Genomic DNA, 21,237 nt, shown 5'->3' on the forward strand with positions numbered 1-21,237 from the left:
AAGATTATAAATAACTTCATATATAACCCCCATTAAAAAATTATTAAGAAAAAAAAAAAACATGAAAGCCTTTTCTATTAAAAAAAAATTAATACCTTTCACTAGTGGGGGAGAGAAATTTCAACCAATTGAGTTATTACTAAAAAAAAAAAAAAACATTATATTAAAGCTAAAATGTTGTGTTTACATATTTTTAGTATCAGACCATCACAACTCAAAAATAAGGTTGAAATATTATTTTGCGAAACTTTTATATAACAAATTATTGTGCAATTTTGTTATGTCCATAAATTTTAACATAGCACATGCTTCCATTCTTACTAAAATTTTATTAGAATCGCACATATTACTACAACTAACCACAAATAGAGGTTTTTTTTTTGGTTAATAATTTACTTTCATTATAATTTGGAATTACTATAATTTTTAATCACAAAAATATCTAGGGATGTGATGAAACACTTATCACGTGTGTGCTCAGAGAGGCTAATAAATTCTAAATGCGTAATATTAATAAAAAAATATGTAAATCTTAAATTCGAATGAATGAGAAATTATGATAGTATAAAAAGTTAGGGTCCGTTTGATAATAAATTTTTAGTAACATTATTGTTATTTTATAAAAATACATGTAATATTTTTAAATATTAAAATCTGTTGTTTAAATAATGGTAACAAACGCCCCTTATATTTACAAATTTTACCTTACCGTTTTAAATCATTTTTATTATGGATAGCATGCCACGTCCACCGCCCAAAAAGCTGTGAACATTTTACGTGTTAATTTTATCTTTTAAAAAGCCCATATCTTTTGGTCAATGACAGTGGACCCCACCTCACATCACAGACCAGTTATCCTTGTCTCCACACCACGCCCTCTTCGTTCTCTTGATCTCTCTCCGTTGTCTTTAGGGCTAGCCTCCGCCATTTTCTAGGGCTTGTTTTTCAAGCCCCTACAAAAACGACACAGCAAACGAAGTCAAAAAAAAAAAATCTGAATGAAGCTCAAATATCACGCTTAAAATTGAATATAAAAAAAAAAAAAAAAAAAAAGGAGCTGAGTTTGAATATGGGTTCGAATTCGGAATTGGTACGGACTATTGAGTCCGTGCTGGGAATTTCGCTGGGTGAGTCGGTATCGGACTCGGTCGTACTGATCGTTACGACGTCGTTTGCTGTGATAATCGGACTTTTGGTTTTTGTGTGGAAGAGATCGTCGGATCGGAGCAGTAGTAGTTTGGTGAAGCCGGTGGAAGTGCCTAAGTTCTCGTCGTCGAACAAGGACGAGGACGATGAGGTTGAGGTTGATTCGGGAAAGACTAAGGTCTCTGTTTTCTTTGGAACTCAGACTGGAACTGCTGAGGGCTTCGCTAAGGTAAATCTGTTACTGTTTTTTTTTTTTTTGCTCGTTGTATTCAACGTTTTTGAGTGTGTCTGTGTGTGTGTTTGTTTTTTTATGCGCAACATGTAAAAATCTTTTATCTTTTTCATTTGTTGCCTATGTTAATGTGTAACTGTAAATTCTTAGTATTGAAAGCTAATTTGTTGTTGTAAGAATTGCGAAAATATATAGCGCTATGAGATGTGAGTTTGTTTAGAATTTAGAATAGAGATTGAAGTGAACGTGAGCTGAGGATACTATAGGGGTAGATTAGTTTGAGAAATGTTTTTGTAGTTTTTGAAATACGTGTTGGTGAAAAAGAAAAAGTGCGTGAAACTGTTTTTAGTTAGGCTAGGCGGTTCTTGTGTTGAGGAGGGCATTTTTTATTATTATTATAGAATTTAGCGAATAATAGTGTCTTGGTGCGATAGGTCGTGAATTCAAGTCTGGGAATTAGCCTCTCCAAAAGAATTGGGGAAAGGTTGCGTACTAATTACCTCTCACAGGCCCTGTAAAAAGCGGGAGCTTTATGCACGGGGTACAAGCTTTTAATAGTGTTTTGGTTATCTTATTGTAGAATTTGAAACCTATGGTACACCAAAGGTTTTCTTTTTGGTGCAGGCGGGATTTGATCCCTGATTCCTTATTGGACAACAAAAGATTTTATTAGTTGAGTTAACGGGGAACCACAAGGATATTGAAGATGTGTTAAATAAAGGAAGTGAAATTGGTGGGAAGTTTATTTGTAACTTTCATGAGGTTTTATTATTGGGTCGGCGAATGCTATATGCATATATGGCTTCTGTAATTAATGTAAACTTTATGGTTAGGGTGAAATGGATTGAGGTGTGGCTGAGATAATTTTCTGCGTTAAAACTTAAAATTGAAACTTGAAATAGCTTTGTTGTGCCTAGTGTTTGGGCGTGGTTGGTGGACTAGGCGCCTTCAGAGTTCACGTCATGAGCATGTGATGATATTAATGTGCATTATGTGCGGCATTTACAATGACATGTTTAGTGCACAAATGGCAATGACTTTTTAGTCATGTTTAGTCATGTCATTGTAATGACAGTTGGGATGGACCTGGCTAAGTCATTATCCTGCGTGATTAAAACTTATGTAAATACTTGTATTGAACTCCTGAAATGGTTGGTTCCTTATGAGTAGTTTATCTTTATAATAATAATAATAATAATAATAATAATTATTATTATTTGTCAGTGATTTTGCAGAATTCTTTTACTTGTTTTTAGGCATTAATATGAGCATGTTGTAATCATAGGCTTTAGCTGACGAGATCAAGGCAAGATATGAAAAAGCAGTTGTCAAAGTTATTGACCTGGTAAGTTGTATTGGAATTGTTGTGTGATGTTGCATTTTTACATGAATAATCCTCTTCAAGAGATTTATTTTTAATATTGTTATTATTTTTTACCATTCGGTATTTTTTTGATTATGTTTAAAATAGGATGATTATGCTGCGGATGATGATCAATATGAAGAAAAACTGAAGAAGGAGACTTTGGCCTTTTTCATGGTGGCCACGTAAGATAGATCTTTAACTTTACTGGCATTATGCTCAGTTTGAAATGCATATTGATTTTAGAAAGCGTGGTGTATTCAATATATTTGGGCCTGACATTGTAGTTATGGAGATGGAGAGCCAACTGATAATGCTGCAAGATTTTACAAATGGTTTACTGAGGTTAGCAGCCTTACTACAAATCTACAATGAATACAAATTCTAAAGTCCCAAGTTGCTAGAAACTTAGAACTTGTACTTTCATTTATATCTGATATATTAACATGCCTGGCTTTTATTTTCAGGGTAATGATAGGGGTGCATGGCTTCAACAACTCAGATATGGTGTTTTTGGTTTGGGTAACCGTCAATATGAACATTTCAACAAGGTAATTTAGTCTGCTGTGTATGCTCATCGTTATCATATCATAATTGTGGCATCTAACGGCTCCCTTTATAAACAGATTGGGAACGTGGTTGATGAACAACTCAGCGAACAAGGTATATGTTTCTATCAAACACCTATTCTCATGGCCTTACTCTCTGATAGGAATTCTCTTAATGTTCCTTGCTGTGCATTTGGGTTACTATTATTGACAACTTGGAAGAGAGTGCTGAAATTTTCAACATTTACATTCACTATTGTGAGAATCACTTTGTTCTATTCTTCTATCATCTAATCTTGTACCCTCTTAAAAAATGCCCCCAAACCCCAAAAGGCCTTTCTTTCGTTTTAATGCTTTCTTGTCTGCCTACTCTAGGGCACAGATTTAGTTATTTGTCTGGGAAGCATTTTGTAGTAATTTAACTTCATGAACTTGTAGTTGTAGGCTTGTAGATGATTTTTATGAAAATAAGCATTTGTATTACATGGTACTCAAGTTTTGGCATTCTCTCTTAATGGTAGCCGTACATAATTGATATTGACTTGTTAATGTGACTTTAAATGAACCTTCAGCTAAATGCTTAGGTGACAGTTTTAGTGGTATGTAAGGCTATGTTATTTTTAGTTATTAGTAATTTGTATGTAATCTTCAGATGCTTGAAGGTTAGATGGTGAATTCATTGTGTGACCCGGAGATATAGGGATTGTCTTGCTTGAGCTCATCTATTATGATTTTCTGCATTTCTACCAAATTGTCTCTCATAATGTTTCAGGTTTTTTGAAACCCGATTTAACCAAATTTGTGAATTTGATGTTTGTAACTTCAGAGATTTCTTGTGATGGGGTTTTATGCAGAGCAAGCACATGCTGTTGTTTAAATATTGATTCTGGTTTCTAAGATAACTATCATTAATTTTTCTTCCATATAAGTTTTTGGCTAAGCTCTTGACCAAAGTTGATGTCTAATAATTTCTTTCAGTCGTCTTCTTAACTTCTGAGACACCGTCTTCAATTGGAATAAGTGGTGACTGCATGAGCCAATATTTTGTATGGTTTCATACTAAAACTTCTTTTAAAATGTGACTTATCTGTATGCCAAAATATACGTCTAACTGGTAACTTCTAGTTATATAAGAGCATAGTTGTTGATCAATTTTTGCTTTGCCCCCTTGATATAATCTGTTTAAATTCTATTGAACTTGTGTCTATTTTGTCGATGCAGGTGCAAAGCGTCTTATTCCAGTTGGTTTGGGTGATGACGATCAATGTATTGAGGATGATTTTTCTGCTTGGTATACTTTGTAATCTTTCAATGCAATTTATCTTATCTATTTTTTTTGCAACTTTTTTGTTTTCCTTAACTGTTTTTAAATATTAGCTTTGGGAAGACAGAGCTTTAGCATGCAATATGGCTTTCAGTTTTCTGTTTTAATGATTTGGTTGTTGTTTTCTAGGAGGGAACAATTGTGGCCTGAGTTAGATCAGCTTCTCCTAGATGGGGATGATGCTAATACTGTATCTACTCCATATACCGCCGTTATTCCTGAATATAGAGTAGTGATTCATGATCCTATTGTTACATCTTATGAGGATAATTACTCAAACATGGCAAATGGGACTGCTTCATTTGATATACAGCATCCTTGCAGGTACTTGGAGTAGTGCATGTGGTTGGTTCTATTATTGCTATTATTGTTTACTAAGTGTGCGTTTGGCATTGGCTTAAAAAGCTAGTTTTTTTACTATTTAGCTTATTTTTGCTACTATTTATAAGTCCCATTGCACTTTTTGGTATTATTCATGGATCTCACTGTACTATTTCAGCTACCTTTTAGCTTTATTTATAGTAGTTTCAGCAAAAAGTTTTCAGTTTCAGCTAAATAAGTTATTCCCAAACAGACACTAAATTGGTTTTATTTCTTTTGCTTGAAGAGTTAATGTTGCTGTTGAAAAAGAGCTTCACACACCTGAATCGGACCGCTCCTGCATACATCTGGAGTTTGATATTTCAGGGACTGGTATTACGTAAGTTCATGAGTATGTGACACTTCTATTTACAGATTTGGATTTGTGGTGAAAGCTTTAAGTTGGTGATTTCTTTTTTTAAATTCATTTTGTTAACCAGGCTAGTCTGCAACTAGTATTTTTCATTCCATAGTGGGATTTTCATTAGATTCGGATCATGTTAGCGTTTGTAGTATGATAGTGTATTTATTATCAGGCCAATAATACACTTGTTGAGGAAAATAATTTATCACTTAAGCAGTCTAAATGACTGAATCACAAGTTTTTTGTGTTTATATATTTCCCTCACATTTACAATAATGATTTTTTCAATTTTCAATAGAAGCATAGAAAATTAACTAATACTTGGAATCTTACATTATAAATGATTAGAGTTGGAAGTAATATCATGGCTTTTTCCTTTCATACTGTGACTTAAAACGATAAACCTTTTTATGTCTATTGTGGGGGGAAGGTTTGACCTGTGTTATAGTTGATATTTGATATACATGTTTGTATGGATTTTTTGGCCTAGGTAGAATTGGGCTTTTTTTTTTTATTTTTTTATTTTTTTTAAAGGCTTCTGTATATATAGTCTTCCAGGATTAATATCTACTTACCTTATGTGCTCATCTCTCTCTCTCTCAATGTTAAATGAATAGTTGGATTGGCATAACATATTGTACGCAATACTACTGAAATTAAGTTCTTGACTGGTGATTATCATTCCCCCCTTTTTCCTTAGGTATGAAACTGGAGACCATGTGGGTGTTTATGCTGAGAATTGTGATGAAACTGTTGAAGAAGCTGGAAAATTGTTGGGTCAACCTCTAGACTTGTTATTCTCTATTCACACTGACAATGATGATGGCACACCCCTCGGAAGCTCATTGCCACCTCCTTTCCCTGGTCCTTGCACACTGCGCGCTGCGTTGGCACGTTATGCTGATCTCTTAAATCCTCCTCGGAAGGTTACCTTTTTGCCTTTGACAATTTATTCCCTTTTTTCTGTTCTTGATTAATTACTTCAATAATTGTTTTTAATGGTTTCTGATTGTTTGTGCTTTCAGGCTGCTCTGATTGCTTTGGCTGCTCATGCTGTTGAACCTAATGAAGCAGAGAGGCTTAAGTTTTTGTCATCACCTCAGGGGAAGGTTAGCAGATCACTAAGTTTTTGCTTCTTTTTTTTTTTTTTTTTTTTTTTTTTTTGAGAAGGGGGGTGGGGTGTGGTTCTTTTTGTTCTTGTTAGATATTTATCGTTTGTTTATGTGTTCTTGCTAATTCTGATTTCGATTTTCTTTGTCTAGGATGACTACTCAAAATGGGTTGTTGGAAGTCAGAGAAGTCTACTTGAGATCATGGCTGAGTTCCCATCAGCAAAGCCACCCCTTGGTGTATTTTTTGCAGCAGTAGCACCTCGCTTACCGCCCCGTTACTATTCAATCTCTTCCTCTCCTAGGTGTTTAATTCTTCCTAATTATGGTGATTTATCTCATAATATAGAGCTTCAACTAATATTACTGCATACAGATTTGCACCCAATAGGATTCATGTAACCTGTGCTTTAGTTTATGGTCCAACTCCCACTGGCAGAATTCACAAAGGAGTGTGTTCAACCTGGATGAAGGTAATGCTCAGCCAGTGGTTATGCTTATCATTTGTCTCTTTTTTCTATTTTTTAGTACTGTACTATTGTACTAGGTAGTCTATCAATTCAACATGTGCATCATCTCTAAGGCTTTGTTGTAATATTCAACCATGTTGAATGAAAACAGAATGCAGTTCCTCTGGAGAAGAGCCGTAACTGTAGCTGGGCTCCTATTTTTATTAGGCAATCTAATTTCAAGTTACCAGCTGATCATTCAACACCTATCATCATGGTTGGACCTGGTACTGGCTTCGCACCTTTCAGAGGATTTCTGCAGGTCCGGAGTGATTTTATAATAATGGAGTTTTATGGCTAGTGTATGTAAAGATGAAAATTAAATTTATAATTCTTTCTCCAGGAAAGAATGGCACTTAAAGAGGAGGGCGTACAACTTGGCCCTGCATTACTCTTCTTTGGATGTAGAAATCGTCGGATGGTAATGATTGTTGTTTTGTGTGTACCTTCAAGGACAATTAAATTTTGAAAAAAATTGAGTGCACTGTATGATTTCCTAACTTTGATCTTTGTTTATAGGATTTTATTTATGAGGATGAGCTAAACAATTTTGTGGAACAAGGTGTGCTCTCAGAGCTGATTGTTGCATTTTCACGGGAGGGTCCACAAAAGGAGTATGTTCAACATAAGATGATGGACCAAGTAAGTAGTGGTAGGAAACAAGTAAGATTGCTGTTTGTGAGGTGTAACATATTATTTCTAACTGCATCAACAATTCTTTTTCATGTACAGGCTGCACATTTTTGGAGCCTGGTTTCACAGGGGGGATATTTATATGTTTGTGGTGATGCCAAGGGTATGGCCAGAGATGTTCATCGGACTTTGCATACCATTGTCCAGGAGCAGGTACATACTCTACCCCTCGCCCTCCCAATCTCTCTCTCTCTCTCTGTCAAACAGGGGTTGCACCTATACCTAAGGAGAGGCAACTATCTTTCAGGGGTATAGGGAAATAATATGGTTCAGGGCTGGGTGTATTATTGCTACATATTTTACTATTATTCTTAAATCAAAATTTTGCCGTCACATACATGTATCACCTTTCCTTTATATGTGCTTATTTATCTCTTGTACACCTGATTTATTAAACTTTTGTTTCTTGACTTCTCGCATATTTTATCATTTAACATATAGTTGACTAGGCTCGGATTGGCAATGATTTTTAATAAATTTTTACGTTATCTAAAAAAAAAAAAACAATATATATATATGTATAGTTGACTAGCAACATTTTTTATACGTTTATTTGCTTAGATCGAATGGTGCTATGCAACATCCAATTGGCACTTTCCACTTCATCCATCTCACTTATTTTTTTTTTATTGTTTTATAAGTAATAAGAAATTTTATTAGAATAAAGGGAAGCTTTAAAAGAGAGACTAAAATTCCTAGAAATTACAATCGAAGGTTCAAAATATTCATGAAATCAACTATAGAAATACAAGAGACCTTCTCCCCGCCCCCACCCACTTCTTTTTTAAATCATCTTACACCGCTGTAATAAAGAATGCACAAAAATAGACTTGAGTTCAATCTCACTTATTTTTATGAGTGCCATTAGTGTTTGGTATTCGATTGGAGGAATCATGTTTCAAAATCTTTTTATGGTATGAATTTCAGGAAAATGTGGAACCATCAAAAGCAGAGGCTATAGTAAAGAAACTCCAGATGGACGGACGATACCTTAGAGATGTCTGGTGACAATCCTTTGTTGGTTGTAGCATCCAAAACAAAACGCAGCAGTAGATTCATTTTTCTTGAAGCTTAAGCCTCTTTGAATGGCTAATTCCTGCTCTCCTGGAGTCATGGCAGCAGGTTGGGACAAACATGATGAAAACCGAAATCTGGTTTCCTATAAAATTTATTTATGGTTTGCAACATGTTTGTCCCGTCTTCTTTTTCCCCCCTTTTTTTTTCTTATTTTTCAAATACAAGGAAAATTTATTTTTAGGGAACAAAATAGTTGCTTAATACAAAGATGTCCATGTCCAAAACAGAATACTCACAGGTAGTTTTGGATTGTGTTGTATGAATAATTATAATAAGGTAGAATATGACTGAATTTTGCTCTTGTTTGATGGACATTTAATTCTTCAGCCAGGGGCCTAAACTGATACAACTTCATTGTGGCAGTGCTATTGTGTATGATTTAAAAATGAACAAGTTTTGATGGTTGAATTTTCTCCTTGAATAGGACTGTCACTCTTTCTTTTAGGGCTTGGTGAGGGAAACAAACGTTGTTTTCTTAACATTGCTTTGATGTGCTTTCCCAGAAAAATATAGCTGGAATATAAAAAGAACAAGGACCAAAAAACGATGGGCACAGTCCAAGGGTCAAGGATACTACTTTAAATTACCCAAATATATTGTCGGAATACTTCTGATAGATCAAGTCATTCAACTGTTCAGATGGTAAAAATGTGAATGAAAACCTTGGTACGAAGAGCCAATCAGGTTCAAGACTTCTTAAAATTGATCAAATATAAGTTTCTAAATCCAACTTAGACCATAAAACACTATTAGACTGGTTAGTCATTTTTTTCAATTGTTTGAGAGACTAATGTGGCGTTTGGTACGGGAAAATCCACATTACTCCTAGCATCCAGATTCTTAGGAATGTGATTCCAATTTCTAAGAATGTAGCTATTCCTATGTTTGGTTTATTCTCAAGAATTTTAAATGAATTATTTATTTTTCTCATTCTATATTTAGATTTGAATGTAAATTACCAAGTCATTTAAAAAAAAAGGTTAAAATTATCAATTTATAAAAAATACAATTTTCTTTAACCTTGGGAATCTGAATTCCCACCTATTTTAAAGAGAATCCACATTCCTACTAAAAGGGGTTTAAGGGGAGAATCCAGATTCCTCTGACATCTGATTCCTTAGCATAATTTGCAATCAAATATGAGAATTTTTAAACATTTTTAAAAATTCTAAAACATTATCCTGTACCAAACGCCACATAAAAGTTACCTTTAAGAATCAAATTTACTAGTTAAAAAAAATCGTGGGCCTATTTGATATTAACTCAATTCTCCACATATTTTAATGAAATTTACCTTAAATTATATCTTCTCAAAAAAAAAAAAAAAAAAAGACCAGGGGCACTACAGTCATTAGCTCTGTCTCCCTTTAACGGCTCCACTTTTCCCGTACCACCGAAGAAGAATCAATATTTCTCTGGCAACCATAAAATCACCCTCACAAGGGCGCGCGCGTGTCTTCCACGCTCTCTCCCTTCCTTCCATAACTCTCTTCCTTTCTCTTCCGACCAACACACTCTCTCTCTCTCTCTCTCTCTCTCTCAATTTCATTCTAGGGTTTCTCGCTCTTCAAAAAAACCATGCCCTTATTATTATCACCATAGCTCAAAAAAGCAGCAACAACAACAACAACAACAATGGTTGAGAAAACCAAAAAGCAAAAAAAAAAAGCTTCATCAGCGAAGACGATATCTCCTCTCTCCTCCAGAGGTTCCTCCATTTCTCTCTCTCTCTCTCTCTCTCTCTCTCTCTCTCTCTCAANATGAAAACCTTGGTACGAAGAGCCACTTGGTATTCACCTTGCCTTAGCTGAGTTATTGGACATTACAACAGTGGTAGCCTATTGTTTTCTTTTATAGCTTGATGGTTCAGATTGGAAGTAATTCTGGAATGTGGGTGTGTGTTCAACCACTTGGAGATTTATCTTGAATTCATACCATTTGTTTTTGGTCTTCTAGAAGTTCAATTCCCAAATCAAGTTATTGGGAACATAACAGTGTTTATATTATATATGACCAATTCTTTGTTGTTTTCTCAGACTTTACGAAAAGGTCCACCACTGACCTTTAGATTCCTTATTGTGGTATTTTGGAACAAGATAAGATTATAATTTTTTAGACCTTGAGATGAATGCAGAAACAATGCAAGCACATGGTGACCCAACAAACTTCATTTTCACATTTTTCTTGAATTAGTAAAAGATTGACAGGTGCGATATCACTTTCTTATAGATTATTAGTGATAAACTATTTTAATTTTACACCAATAAATACATGACATCTCATAATTACTAAAAAAATATAAGAATAATAAAAAGCAGAATTTACCAAAAAAAAACAAAAAAACATGACATCTCAATGGCTGTTTTATCCAATAGCTCAAACACCTGCGATCTCCAATGGGATGTTTATTTCCAATACTTTTGTTTTCTTTCTTTTAACGTTTTCTCGTTGTCAATATAAAACCACATGGTCCAAATTGCACATTTGGTTTTGTTTTCTTTCTTGGTGATCGGTATATTTATATACTACTCAAAAAAATAGAAGTGCTTTATCAGTTTATTACTTTATTGTTTCAAAGTAGGCAATTATTATCAATTATTGGAGTATTTTAAGGATAAATTATTCTGTAGTTTGGTGGACAAGTATTTTCAACCTTCTCTGTTCTCCAACCTAACAAATTAATATACGCATTTAATATTCTATTAAAGGATACTTTCTTTAAAATATTAGTAAAAGTAAATTATACACAAATAGTTAAATTCTAAGAAAACTATAGTTTCAAAAAAAAAAAAAAAAAAAAAAAAACCTAAGAAAACTACACGATCACCTTGGATTAAATTTTCTCCAAAAAAAAAAAAAAACCCTTGGAATTAGCTAAGTGAAAATGAAATAAATAATTTAATAAAAGGTTTAGTTTTGCTGAAATACCTGTGATTAAAAATACAAACTGTGATAAACAAGGTACAAAGAAAAGCGGGAAATAATTGATTAAACCATGTGTTTCACTTGAGACTTGTTAAGGGAATTAATTTGGCAATTATTGAACATAAAGGGTAGAGAGAGAACTCAATTTAAAAAGATCAATTTTTTTAGAAGAAAAAAAAAGGAGAAAAAAATTTAAGTTAGTGAGAAAATGGTTAAAAATAAATGGAAGCTAATTACTTATTTGTATCATGATTTTATAGCTAGTTTCCTTCTTTTATTTTTTATTTTTTTTATTTACTTCATTACTCTCTAAAATATCGAAAATAATAATAGAAATGGACTTAATAATGGTTTTATGGATAAAATATATGGTAAATTCAATTAATATATCTTAAGATTTGGGTTAATATTAATCAGGTTCAAGACTTCTTAAAATTGATCAAATTAGTTTCTAAATCCAACTTAGACCATAAAACACTATTAGACCGGTTAGTCATTTTTTTCAATTGTTTGAGAGACTAATGTGGCGTTTGGTACGGAAAATCCACATTATCAATTTCAGTTTTTGTTGATTGGATTGTGAAGTATTTTGGGTTTGGGCAGGTACTCGGCGACGACGGTGCTGGCTTTGCTTCAAGAAGTGACGCACAGTGCGGAGGTGAATATGGATTGGAATGCGTTGGTGAAGAATACTTCCACTGGGATTTCTGATGCTAGAGAGTACCAGATGCTATGGCGCCATTTAGCTTACCACCATACTTTGCTTCATAAATTCGATCATGGAGCTCAGCTTCTGGTCAGTCACTCTGCCACTTTTATTAGTTTTTTTTTTTTTTGGTATCCAAGTGTCCAACTGTATTGGAATCCAGAGTGTCTATGTACACACAAAATTTGTCAAAAAACTTCACACCCTGGCAGATTGTTAGTGGCAGGTGAAAAAAGAGTAGTTCTAAGTTTACATGTCACAACTTTTTCCACAACTATCTTACACTTTTTCCTTAACCCACCACTTTTTCTCCGTCACTCATAGTCTGCCGCATGTGGCACAAGTTGTGCCATTTTATGCGGTCTTAGAATTTTTTGTGAAAAAAATGATGCCAATGGTGGCTCTAGATTAGTAAAAGTTTGTCAACTCAATTGTTGTGAAAAAAATTGTTAATTTTTTTTTTTTTTTTTGGGTGTGTTTGTAGCATTTTCACATCGATCATATTCTTGTTACATTAATAGTAAAATTTGTAGTGGTTCTAGCATTTTCTTGAGTTTTTAGGAGATACACTATAGAGTTACTAAAATCCTTTTCATCCATTTTGAATATTTAAAAGAAAAAAAATGTTAAGAGTGATGCCAGGGTTACTAGTATACTACAAATTTTACTACATAACTTTATAACAAAGTGATGTATCATGAATTCACTTCAAAATGTGTGTGAATTGATTTGTTAATTAATGTCATTGGTGCCACTTTTAACAACATAATAAATAAATGTTTGAATTAGTTTTTATGATTGATAACACATTAGTTTGTAAGCCTTATGTAGTAAAATTTATAATATCCTTAACATCATTCTTTTTGAAATGAGTAGATTAGATTTTACCATGGAATAAACATTAACTAATATTGTTTTGATATTTATTAAAATTTTGATGATGTAACAAAATCTGATCCACCTTATTTCAAAATGAATGGATAATATGAAACTATAGTTGAATGCTGTAATATGTTAAAAAAAGAAAAAGGTCTTACCTAATGCATATGATGGGGTTTGTGAGAAGGTTAATATGATGGCTAGTATTGAAGTTTTGGTATTCGATGGTTTGATAGTAAATAGTTGAATTTGAAGCACATTTAGGCACATGGGAGAGGTGCTAAATATGTAATGTGTTATAAGAATTGGCGAAATTATCTGGGTTCTACAGGGTGGTATTTTAGAAAATGTTGAATGACCCTAGTTTGTATTTTTTTTGGCTAGCAAGTAAAAGATTGCCAACTAACATTTTGGCTTGGCAATGAATATTTGACAGCCTAAATGTTTTGGCAACACAGTGTGGAGTCTTGTAATTATAAGACTAAGCGTAACATTGAAAATGTGTTTGTCTTGGTCATTTTTTCTCCCGGTCTTTGGATGGAAGCAACTGAACTTTTTATGTGATGATAGTGATTAAATCCTATTGGAACAGGTTTTGGCATTCCATAGAACATTCTTTTAAGTTTAATTATGAATACATTAAAAATATAGCCAAGTTATCTTGCGAGCTTGAAGTAAAAATTTATTAGCTTCTTGCACACCCACTTCTTTAGTGAAATGGTACTTATTTCTGGTCCTATCATAATAGAATGAAATACTTGTACTGTGCATAAATACGTTATCATCTCAAAACTTTCTCAGATTTATATAAATTAAAATTTCCACCTCTTGTGAGACAACTTTCGCCCCACCAAATTGCAAGCTATACCTTTTCTTTTGTCTAAAATAAACTTTTCCTCGCATGCCCAGAGTTATACTTAAGATAGATATATTTTTCATGTAACACCGATGTTAACATTGGCTTGCAGGATGATGATAGTGATTTGGAATCTGAAGTGGAAGCATTTCCCCCTGTTAGCTGTGAATCTTCAACAGAGGCTGCAGCATGTGTGAAGGTAAGTGAATAAATTGCATACTAAATGACTGATGTGTTTTCATTATTTTGATTTTCTTGGTAAATACTTTTAATGAAATAGGTTTTGCTTGATGAATTGACTATTTCTATTTTTTACTTTACTGGATGGCCAAATAGCCCTGCCAGTTTGCTTAGAATTATGCTTTTTTTTTGATAAGTAAGAAGAAAATTTATTTCAAAACTACTTCATGAGTAGTCAAATGGAAGGGAATCACTAGATGCGAGCCCCCAAGCCTGAGATCAATCAAACATAGAACCAATAAATGAAGCAAGCAGCTGGTCTCCTGAGCTTTCCACATCCTCAGACATGCATTTATTGCGCTTCCGAGCTTCCCCAACCAATTCATCCAACCAAAAAGGAGATCTGGTTCTGTTCTTAGTAAGACCCAAGAGACCCCAAAAGATCTAAAGACAAAATGCCACAAGTGATTAGCCTTCTCACAATGAATCAATAAATGATCCACTGATATGATGAAGACAAGGAAGTGCTCAAGGAAAAAGAAGATTAAATATACAAAGATTCAAGAATTGTGGTCTAGTTTTGATGTCGGACCTTCTTAGCACCATTGATAGGTCATTTTAGTTATTAGTATTAAGTCTTTTAGGTTGAGAAGCTGCTGGATCAGTTTTAATTAAGTTCTATTAGAATAAGGGCAATTTGGTAATTTTCACAAATCTGGCATGGGCTGTCCTTGGTCGTACCAAAGGCCCATGAGTCTTATTTAACGTTTGCGTATTATTAAGTCTTTTATTTAATTATTACTAGTATTCCTATTCATTCTAGGAATAGGTTATTTAGAGTGCAAGTCCTACTAGGAAAAGGATAACTATAGCCTCTATGTAAAGGCAGTCATGTTATGGAGAATATTGTGATTGATTAATAAAATTCAGCAGCTTATTTTTAAGCTTTGTTTGTGTGATGCAAACTTCTCCAAGGTGTGATGCCAAGGAACCCTAGGTGTGATGCTTAGGAAGACCTAAGTGTGATTGCCTAGTGTTTTATTTATGTTATTTTCTGTTTATCCCCTGTTTCAGCCCCAAAACAGCCATCAACATTCATTCTTTCCTAACCTAAACTCTTAACCATCAACCCTTATTCAAGAATTCATCAAGAAACCTAGTATAGTGCTGAACTTCTTAACGGACTTGTATCAGATAATGATGGAGGACCATGGCAGCAACCATTGAAGACATATAAAATGCGTCCTAAGACTTTTAATTAGTTTTAAGTGTTAGGGGTATTTTAGTAATTTTATGTTTTCTGGAATGGGCTGTGTTATTAGTTCATTGGGTTTTATTTAAGTTTAGTTATTTAATTTGGGTTTAGTATTAGAGCCCAAGGAGTCCAAGTCCAAGTTTTATTAGGTTTTTAAGAAATCCTAGTTCTACTAGGATTAGGTTTAGTCTTCTATTTAAAGAGTTGTGGTGTTTTCTATTGAGGGGGAGATTAATAATATTTTCAGACTTTAGAGCTATAAGTGTGTTGCGGTTTGTGTCAAGGAATCCTAGGAGTGATTCTTAGGAATTTATCTTGTATTTACTGTTCATGATTACTATTCACAGCACTGTTCACTGCAACCAAAATCTTGATTCTCACCTTTGTTTCATTCCTAAAGCCCTATTAAACCCTGTTCCCCTTGTCCTACGTCAGATAAGCTTACAATTATGCTTTGCTGACAAAAAGATCTAGAATCCAATCTAGACATGTGTAAGAATATACAAGTGATTAGAAAGCTTTGATTTCATGAATTTATTACTGTTTAGAATCACTTAGAAGATTGATGATTGAAATACAAAGAGGCTGTCCCATGATATATGTTCTGGCTCAAGTAGAGTTCCATAAACTGCCAGCAACTTGCTGATTCTGAACTGTACATATTCCATAGAGGAAGTTTTAAAATTGGTTTTTAGCATAGAGAATAAAAATTGTGGCTAAAGACTTGGGTATGTGACATCAATTAGGGCGAAGAAGCATGCTTTTTTTTTTTTTTTTTTTTTTTGATAGGTAAGAAAAAGTATATTCAAAAAACTGTGAGATGCAAAAAAACACCAGCATAATAAAAGTACAAAAACGATAAAACAGCAAAAACATAAAAAGCATTAATTACAAAGAAGAAGAGAGCTAAGGAAAAAAGGAATAAAGTCACTAGATGTGAGTCCCCAATCCCTAGCCCAATCAAAAAGGGAACCAGAAAAGAGAGCAAGCAGCTGGGTCTTCAGATCTATCCAAATCCTCAAACGTCCGCCGATTGCATTCCCTCCAAATACACCACATCAAACACAGCGGAACTAGATTCCAAATGTAAGATGATTGCTTCCCCAACCAATTCCACCAACTAAATAAACAATCTTGCACCGTACGTGAGGGAACCCATGAAATCCCAAAAATCCTAAAGACATCCACTGTCTCACCGCAGCAACGACACATAATGCACTAGTCAACGAAGAAGCAACACCACAGTGAAGAAGCATGTGCCGTCCCTCCCCCTGACCAATCCACTCCGAAATTCCACTGTGTACAATTTACCATTTGTAGATAGTAATACATCTTGACCGTGTTCTTCTATAAATGGGTGGGACAGCTGAGGTTTTGCATCAAAATGGTTTGATTAGATATTCATGACATTTTGATTTTTTTTCTCAAAAAAATGACATTTTGATTGTTTGCATTTTATTGATTCTGGTTTTATCCCAGTTGTATATGCGTTCAGCTTTTATCCATTTTGATCAACCTCAAAAAAATGACATTTTGATTGTTTGCATTTTATTGATTCTGGTTTTATCCCAGTTGTATATGCGTTCAGCTTTTATCCATTTTGATCAACTTCTGGAGTATTCATGCCATCAAATATCTGTTCAGTCGTTTAGATTCTTATTTTCGCTGGCAGGTCATGTTTTCACATCTGATAGGGGTTTGATATGTCTGAACAATGATGGTGCTTGAATTATTTGTTGATTTAACTGATTTATAGATCTTCGTTTTCTCCTGCTTATTTTATGGGAATGGTTGCTTTGTTCAGGTTCTAATTGCTTCTGGATTACCAAGTGACACTAGTATCCCAACCAGCTCAATAGTTGAGGCTCCATTAACCATATATATACCTAGTGGCTCTTCATCAAGAGATTCTCCTTCTGAAAATTCAGAAGCCACTTGTTCAATGCAAGGGATGAACATTACTGTTCCTGTGTCTGTTCAGAAACAGACCCTTCCTTCAGCTGCTGCACCTCATGAATTATTGGATGCAAATGGATCAGCAAATGGCAGCATGCCTCTTCGAAGGAAAAGAAAACCATGGTCAGAGGATGAAGATCTGGAACTGATTGCTGCTGTGCAGAAATGTGGTGAAGGAAATTGGGCAAATATTTTAAGGGGAGACTTCAAGGGTGATAGGACTGCTACACAGCTATCTCAGGTTATTTTCCTTCTGTCAACCAACACATTAAACTTTACTTGGTTGTTTCATTAGTAAGCATTTGATTAATAGTTAATAGAAACTTTCTAGGTTAAAGCCGTTTCCTTATGGATAATTATAATTAAAAAAAAAAAAAGTGTTTAGAGTCACTGGATCCCATCTGTGATTGATCAAGAAATTCAGCTTCGTAGTCTAGTTGAACCACTTAGGCTGTGGGATGGATGATAGCTGACTCATCTCTAAGAAATCACTCAGATGTACCATCTATTAGACAGACTAATTAAGTCTAGTAAACTACATGAACTGCGAATCACCTGATTTTACAATTTAGGGCCGTAAACCTTTTTAACATCTTGAAAAGTCTTTTTTTAGTTCACATGGTGCTGTTTAGTTTTTGCCTTATTAAAGTAACATACTTCCTCTATATGAATTATGGTCTCCTATTTTGCATCTCACTTCATATATGTTCCATAAGGGAAATAAAAGAAGTAAACTGAGACAGTAGTTTGTATGCAGAATGAACTAAAATAAATCATTTTGAAATTAAGGGCGTATTTTGGATGACTTACAATTTTTTTTTTCCGAACATGTGATACAATGTAGGTCATGCTGGTGAAAAACTGAAAATTTAACCTCAATCAATTCTTAGAGCTGTTTTGCCCTTTCCTTTTTGCATGGTTTTTCTTTTCTTCCTAACATTGATTGTTATGGGCTTTTCTTACATATGCAGAGGTGGGCCATTATTAGGAAGCGACGTGGCATCTTGAATGTGGGAACCAATCCCTCTGGCTCTCAACTTTCTGAGGAACGGCGGGCAGCTCATCATGCAATCTCCCTAGCCCTCATGCCTGTTAAAAGCCTAACAGCAGCTCGCCCTGGTAATCTCTTCTCCATTTTGATCTATTTGACTTTATTGAAATACCTGGCAAACAATTTATCAAATTCTATTACTGCTTGATTAATCAGTCTGTTCCACTCTTATTGGATGTATTTGCAAGATGAAGAGATGTTACATTCACAGTTTATCATGAATCTCAACTACTTGGTGGGTGAAACACCTCTTTCATGGGGGACATGCTTGTTTGATAACCTCCATAAGCTGCTTATTTGTTTATCCCTGAAGTTGTGGTGGAAGGTCAACCAAAGCTGATGCTATTTTCTCATCATAGCATTCTATGTGTAGTTCAGGCCAATGTTTTGAATCTTCTTTGTTGCTAGCCTGCTGGGTCAAATGCTTAGTAGTGTTTGATCATGTGGAGATCTTATATACTATATATATATGTGTGTGTGTGTGTGTGTCATAGCGTTCTATGTGTAGTTCAGGCCAATGTTTTGAATCTTCTTTGTTGCTAGCCTGCTGGGTCAAATGCTTAGTAGTGTTTGATCATGTGGAGATCTTATATACTATATATATATATATGGAGAAAATTTAATTGTATGAAATTTTTTAGCAATCAATTTCTTGATTTATTCCAATCCCATGATTTTCTCCAATAATCCAATGCTTTGTTTGGTCTTTACTAATACGGAAAGTATATACTTTCCTACAGAATTATTAAATTTTCCTGTAAGACAGATCGGATATAATTTTGACAAGGCAAAATGAATTTCCCTGAGAAGATAAGATAAATGATGTGTGTTTCTTAAAGCTTTAAACTTCTATACTTTAGCTGAAAGCAATTTACAAAGTTGTCTTAAATTTGTATGAATGGTTATCTTCTGTTACATGATTGATTGCGTACTATTTTTTGGTTTATGATGTTTCTAATGCAATTAGTCTTTGGTACTTGCCTTTTCTAAATATGGACGATCCTTTGAATTTGGATCAGCTGGCACAAATACAACCAGTAACTCTGTGCTTCCAACTACAACTGCTGAAGCTGTTAAGATTGGCAGCAGCTCACTACAAGCCAAAGGCCAGTCTCAACAGGGCCCTGTCCCTAAAAAATCATCTCCTGTGGGATCATTGGGTTCCACAGAAAAATCTCGAGTATCTGCAAAAAAGCCTTTAACAAAGCCTGGTATTTGTTCAGATTCTGCGTTAAGAGAAACTGCAGTTGCTGCTGGTGCACGAATTGCTTCTCCATCAGATGTTGCATCATTTATCAAGGCTACTCAGGCAAAGAATGCTGTCCATATCAAACCCACTGGTGTTTCTTCAACAAAATTGCCCATGCCTCGTGGTGTGTCAACTCAAATAGAAACTCAAACCAATGTACGTTATGTTGGCACTGGCCTTGAAGCTGCATCGTCTTCCTCCCATCCTGCTGTCACAGTCATACCTACTGCTTCGCATTCTGGTTCAGTAAAGGCTGTCTCGCCAACGATTCAGCATAGTCCATCCACCTTTGCCACATCATTGAAGATGTCATCTGAACAGACTAACATTGTTAGCTCTACTCTGCCCTCTGAAGTTCTGCCAAAACAGGAGGTTAAGACTGCAGAAGAGATCAAAGCTTCGGCATCAGGCAATGCACCCAAAGAGCAAGTCCAAGAAGATAAAGCACCGTCATCAGACACTGAAACAGTGTCTAAAATACAAATGACTGATGTTAAGAATCCTAATAGTTCTTTGAACATGAAGACAGATGATAGTGCTGAAGGAACTGTTGTTGATGACCAGGCTGAAACTAGACAAAATGCAAATGAAAATGAGATGATGAGTTCACCAGTTAGAGGTGACAATCAATCTGCCCCTGAGGTGAACTCTGAGAATCAAAGTGCAAATGAGAAACGGGCAAATTTGCCAAGCATGATAGAAGATGAATGTGGTGAAAAGCAGGAGGTTCTAATTAAAATTGAGGCTGGCAATGAGATTGAAGGGGAGAAGGTTAAGTAACTTGTGCAAATTACTCTTAACAGGATTTTGTTGGGTTCTATTTTGAATTGTTTTGGGAAAATCGTGTTAGTGTAAATCTAAATGTTAAAGGATATTGAAAATAAATAAATAGATGAGCATCTTTGTAATATTATGCTAAAATGTGTTATTATGATAGTTTCCCTATATATATATATAGAGAGAGAGAGAGAGAGAGAGAGAGAGAGAGAGAGAGAGAGAGCAGGGTGTTATTAATGTCTTGAAGAAAAGAAAAAAAGAAGAGCAGAAATTGTCCACGTATGGTATGCATGGATGAGACTGAGCAGAAGGAAGCTAATAATGAAAGTAGCTAATTAAAATGTATTTCAAATTCAAATCCAAATGTTGTCATCCAAATACAACCTTAGATAAAACCTGAAATTTAGACCGTTAAAACAACCTTCATCCTGGACAAATGAGAGCAGGGAGCATTCAAGCCAGAAGGCAGTTGACCATCTGTTTCTTCTTCGCTACGTTGCTAGGGAACTATGGTCTCTTTCCTCTTTGTTGGGCGTCAATTGGGTTGCACTTCAAGGTTGTGAAGGTGTTAATATCCAAGGACAGCTATTTTATAGGCACTAGAGCAATGCAATTATTTTATTTTATTTTATTTTTAATGCCTGAATGTGGTGTCTGCAGAAATAAAGAAAGATATAC

The 21,237-nt window shown here is 34.6% G+C and overlaps 2 protein-coding genes across 2 annotated transcripts; both read left to right on the top strand.

The window, feature by feature from the left end:
- The first annotated feature begins 827 nt into the window (after positions 1-827).
- Positions 828-9,133, top strand: LOC112022053 (NADPH--cytochrome P450 reductase). The gene is made up of 18 exons (XM_024054623.2): positions 828-1,375; positions 2,664-2,723; positions 2,850-2,926; positions 3,029-3,086; positions 3,209-3,292; positions 3,368-3,404; positions 4,511-4,580; positions 4,743-4,937; positions 5,221-5,313; positions 6,038-6,263; positions 6,363-6,446; positions 6,600-6,751; positions 6,823-6,919; positions 7,068-7,217; positions 7,299-7,376; positions 7,475-7,597; positions 7,688-7,801; positions 8,576-9,133. The coding sequence occupies exons 1-18, from the start codon at positions 1,070-1,072 to the stop codon at positions 8,654-8,656; spliced, it is 2,085 nt and encodes a 694-aa protein (XP_023910391.1). The 5' UTR covers positions 828-1,069; the 3' UTR covers positions 8,657-9,133.
- Positions 9,134-10,108: 975 nt separating this feature from the next.
- LOC112022415 (uncharacterized) lies at positions 10,109-20,695 on the top strand. Its single transcript, XM_065767745.1, has 6 exons — positions 10,109-10,433; positions 12,254-12,446; positions 14,204-14,290; positions 17,331-17,723; positions 18,454-18,601; positions 19,553-20,695. Exons 2-6 carry the CDS (start codon positions 12,315-12,317, stop codon positions 20,560-20,562), a joined length of 1,770 nt encoding a protein of 589 aa, XP_065623817.1. The 5' UTR covers positions 10,109-10,433; positions 12,254-12,314; the 3' UTR covers positions 20,563-20,695.
- Positions 20,696-21,237: the final 542 nt, after the last annotated feature.

This window comes from Quercus suber, unplaced genomic scaffold (genome assembly GCF_002906115.3).
Source record: "Quercus suber isolate HL8 unplaced genomic scaffold, Cork oak 2.0 scaffold_843, whole genome shotgun sequence".
Taxonomy (NCBI): domain Eukaryota; kingdom Viridiplantae; phylum Streptophyta; class Magnoliopsida; order Fagales; family Fagaceae; genus Quercus; species Quercus suber.

Excerpts from the sequence above, each read along its gene's own strand:
- LOC112022053 (XM_024054623.2), top strand. The coding sequence starts at position 1,070 with ATGGGTTCGAATTCGGAATTGGTACGGACTATTGAGTCCGTGCTGGGA. Across the intron at positions 1,376-2,663 it reads CTGCTGAGGGCTTCGCTAAG|GCTTTAGCTGACGAGATCAA; the intron begins GTAAATCTGTTA and ends TTGTAATCATAG. Across the intron at positions 7,218-7,298 it reads CTTTCAGAGGATTTCTGCAG|GAAAGAATGGCACTTAAAGA; the intron begins GTCCGGAGTGAT and ends TTCTTTCTCCAG.
- LOC112022415 (XM_065767745.1), top strand. The coding sequence starts at position 12,315 with ATGGATTGGAATGCGTTGGTGAAGAATACTTCCACTGGGATTTCTGAT. Across the intron at positions 12,447-14,203 it reads ATCATGGAGCTCAGCTTCTG|GATGATGATAGTGATTTGGA; the intron begins GTCAGTCACTCT and ends ATTGGCTTGCAG. Across the intron at positions 18,602-19,552 it reads CCTAACAGCAGCTCGCCCTG|CTGGCACAAATACAACCAGT; the intron begins GTAATCTCTTCT and ends AATTTGGATCAG.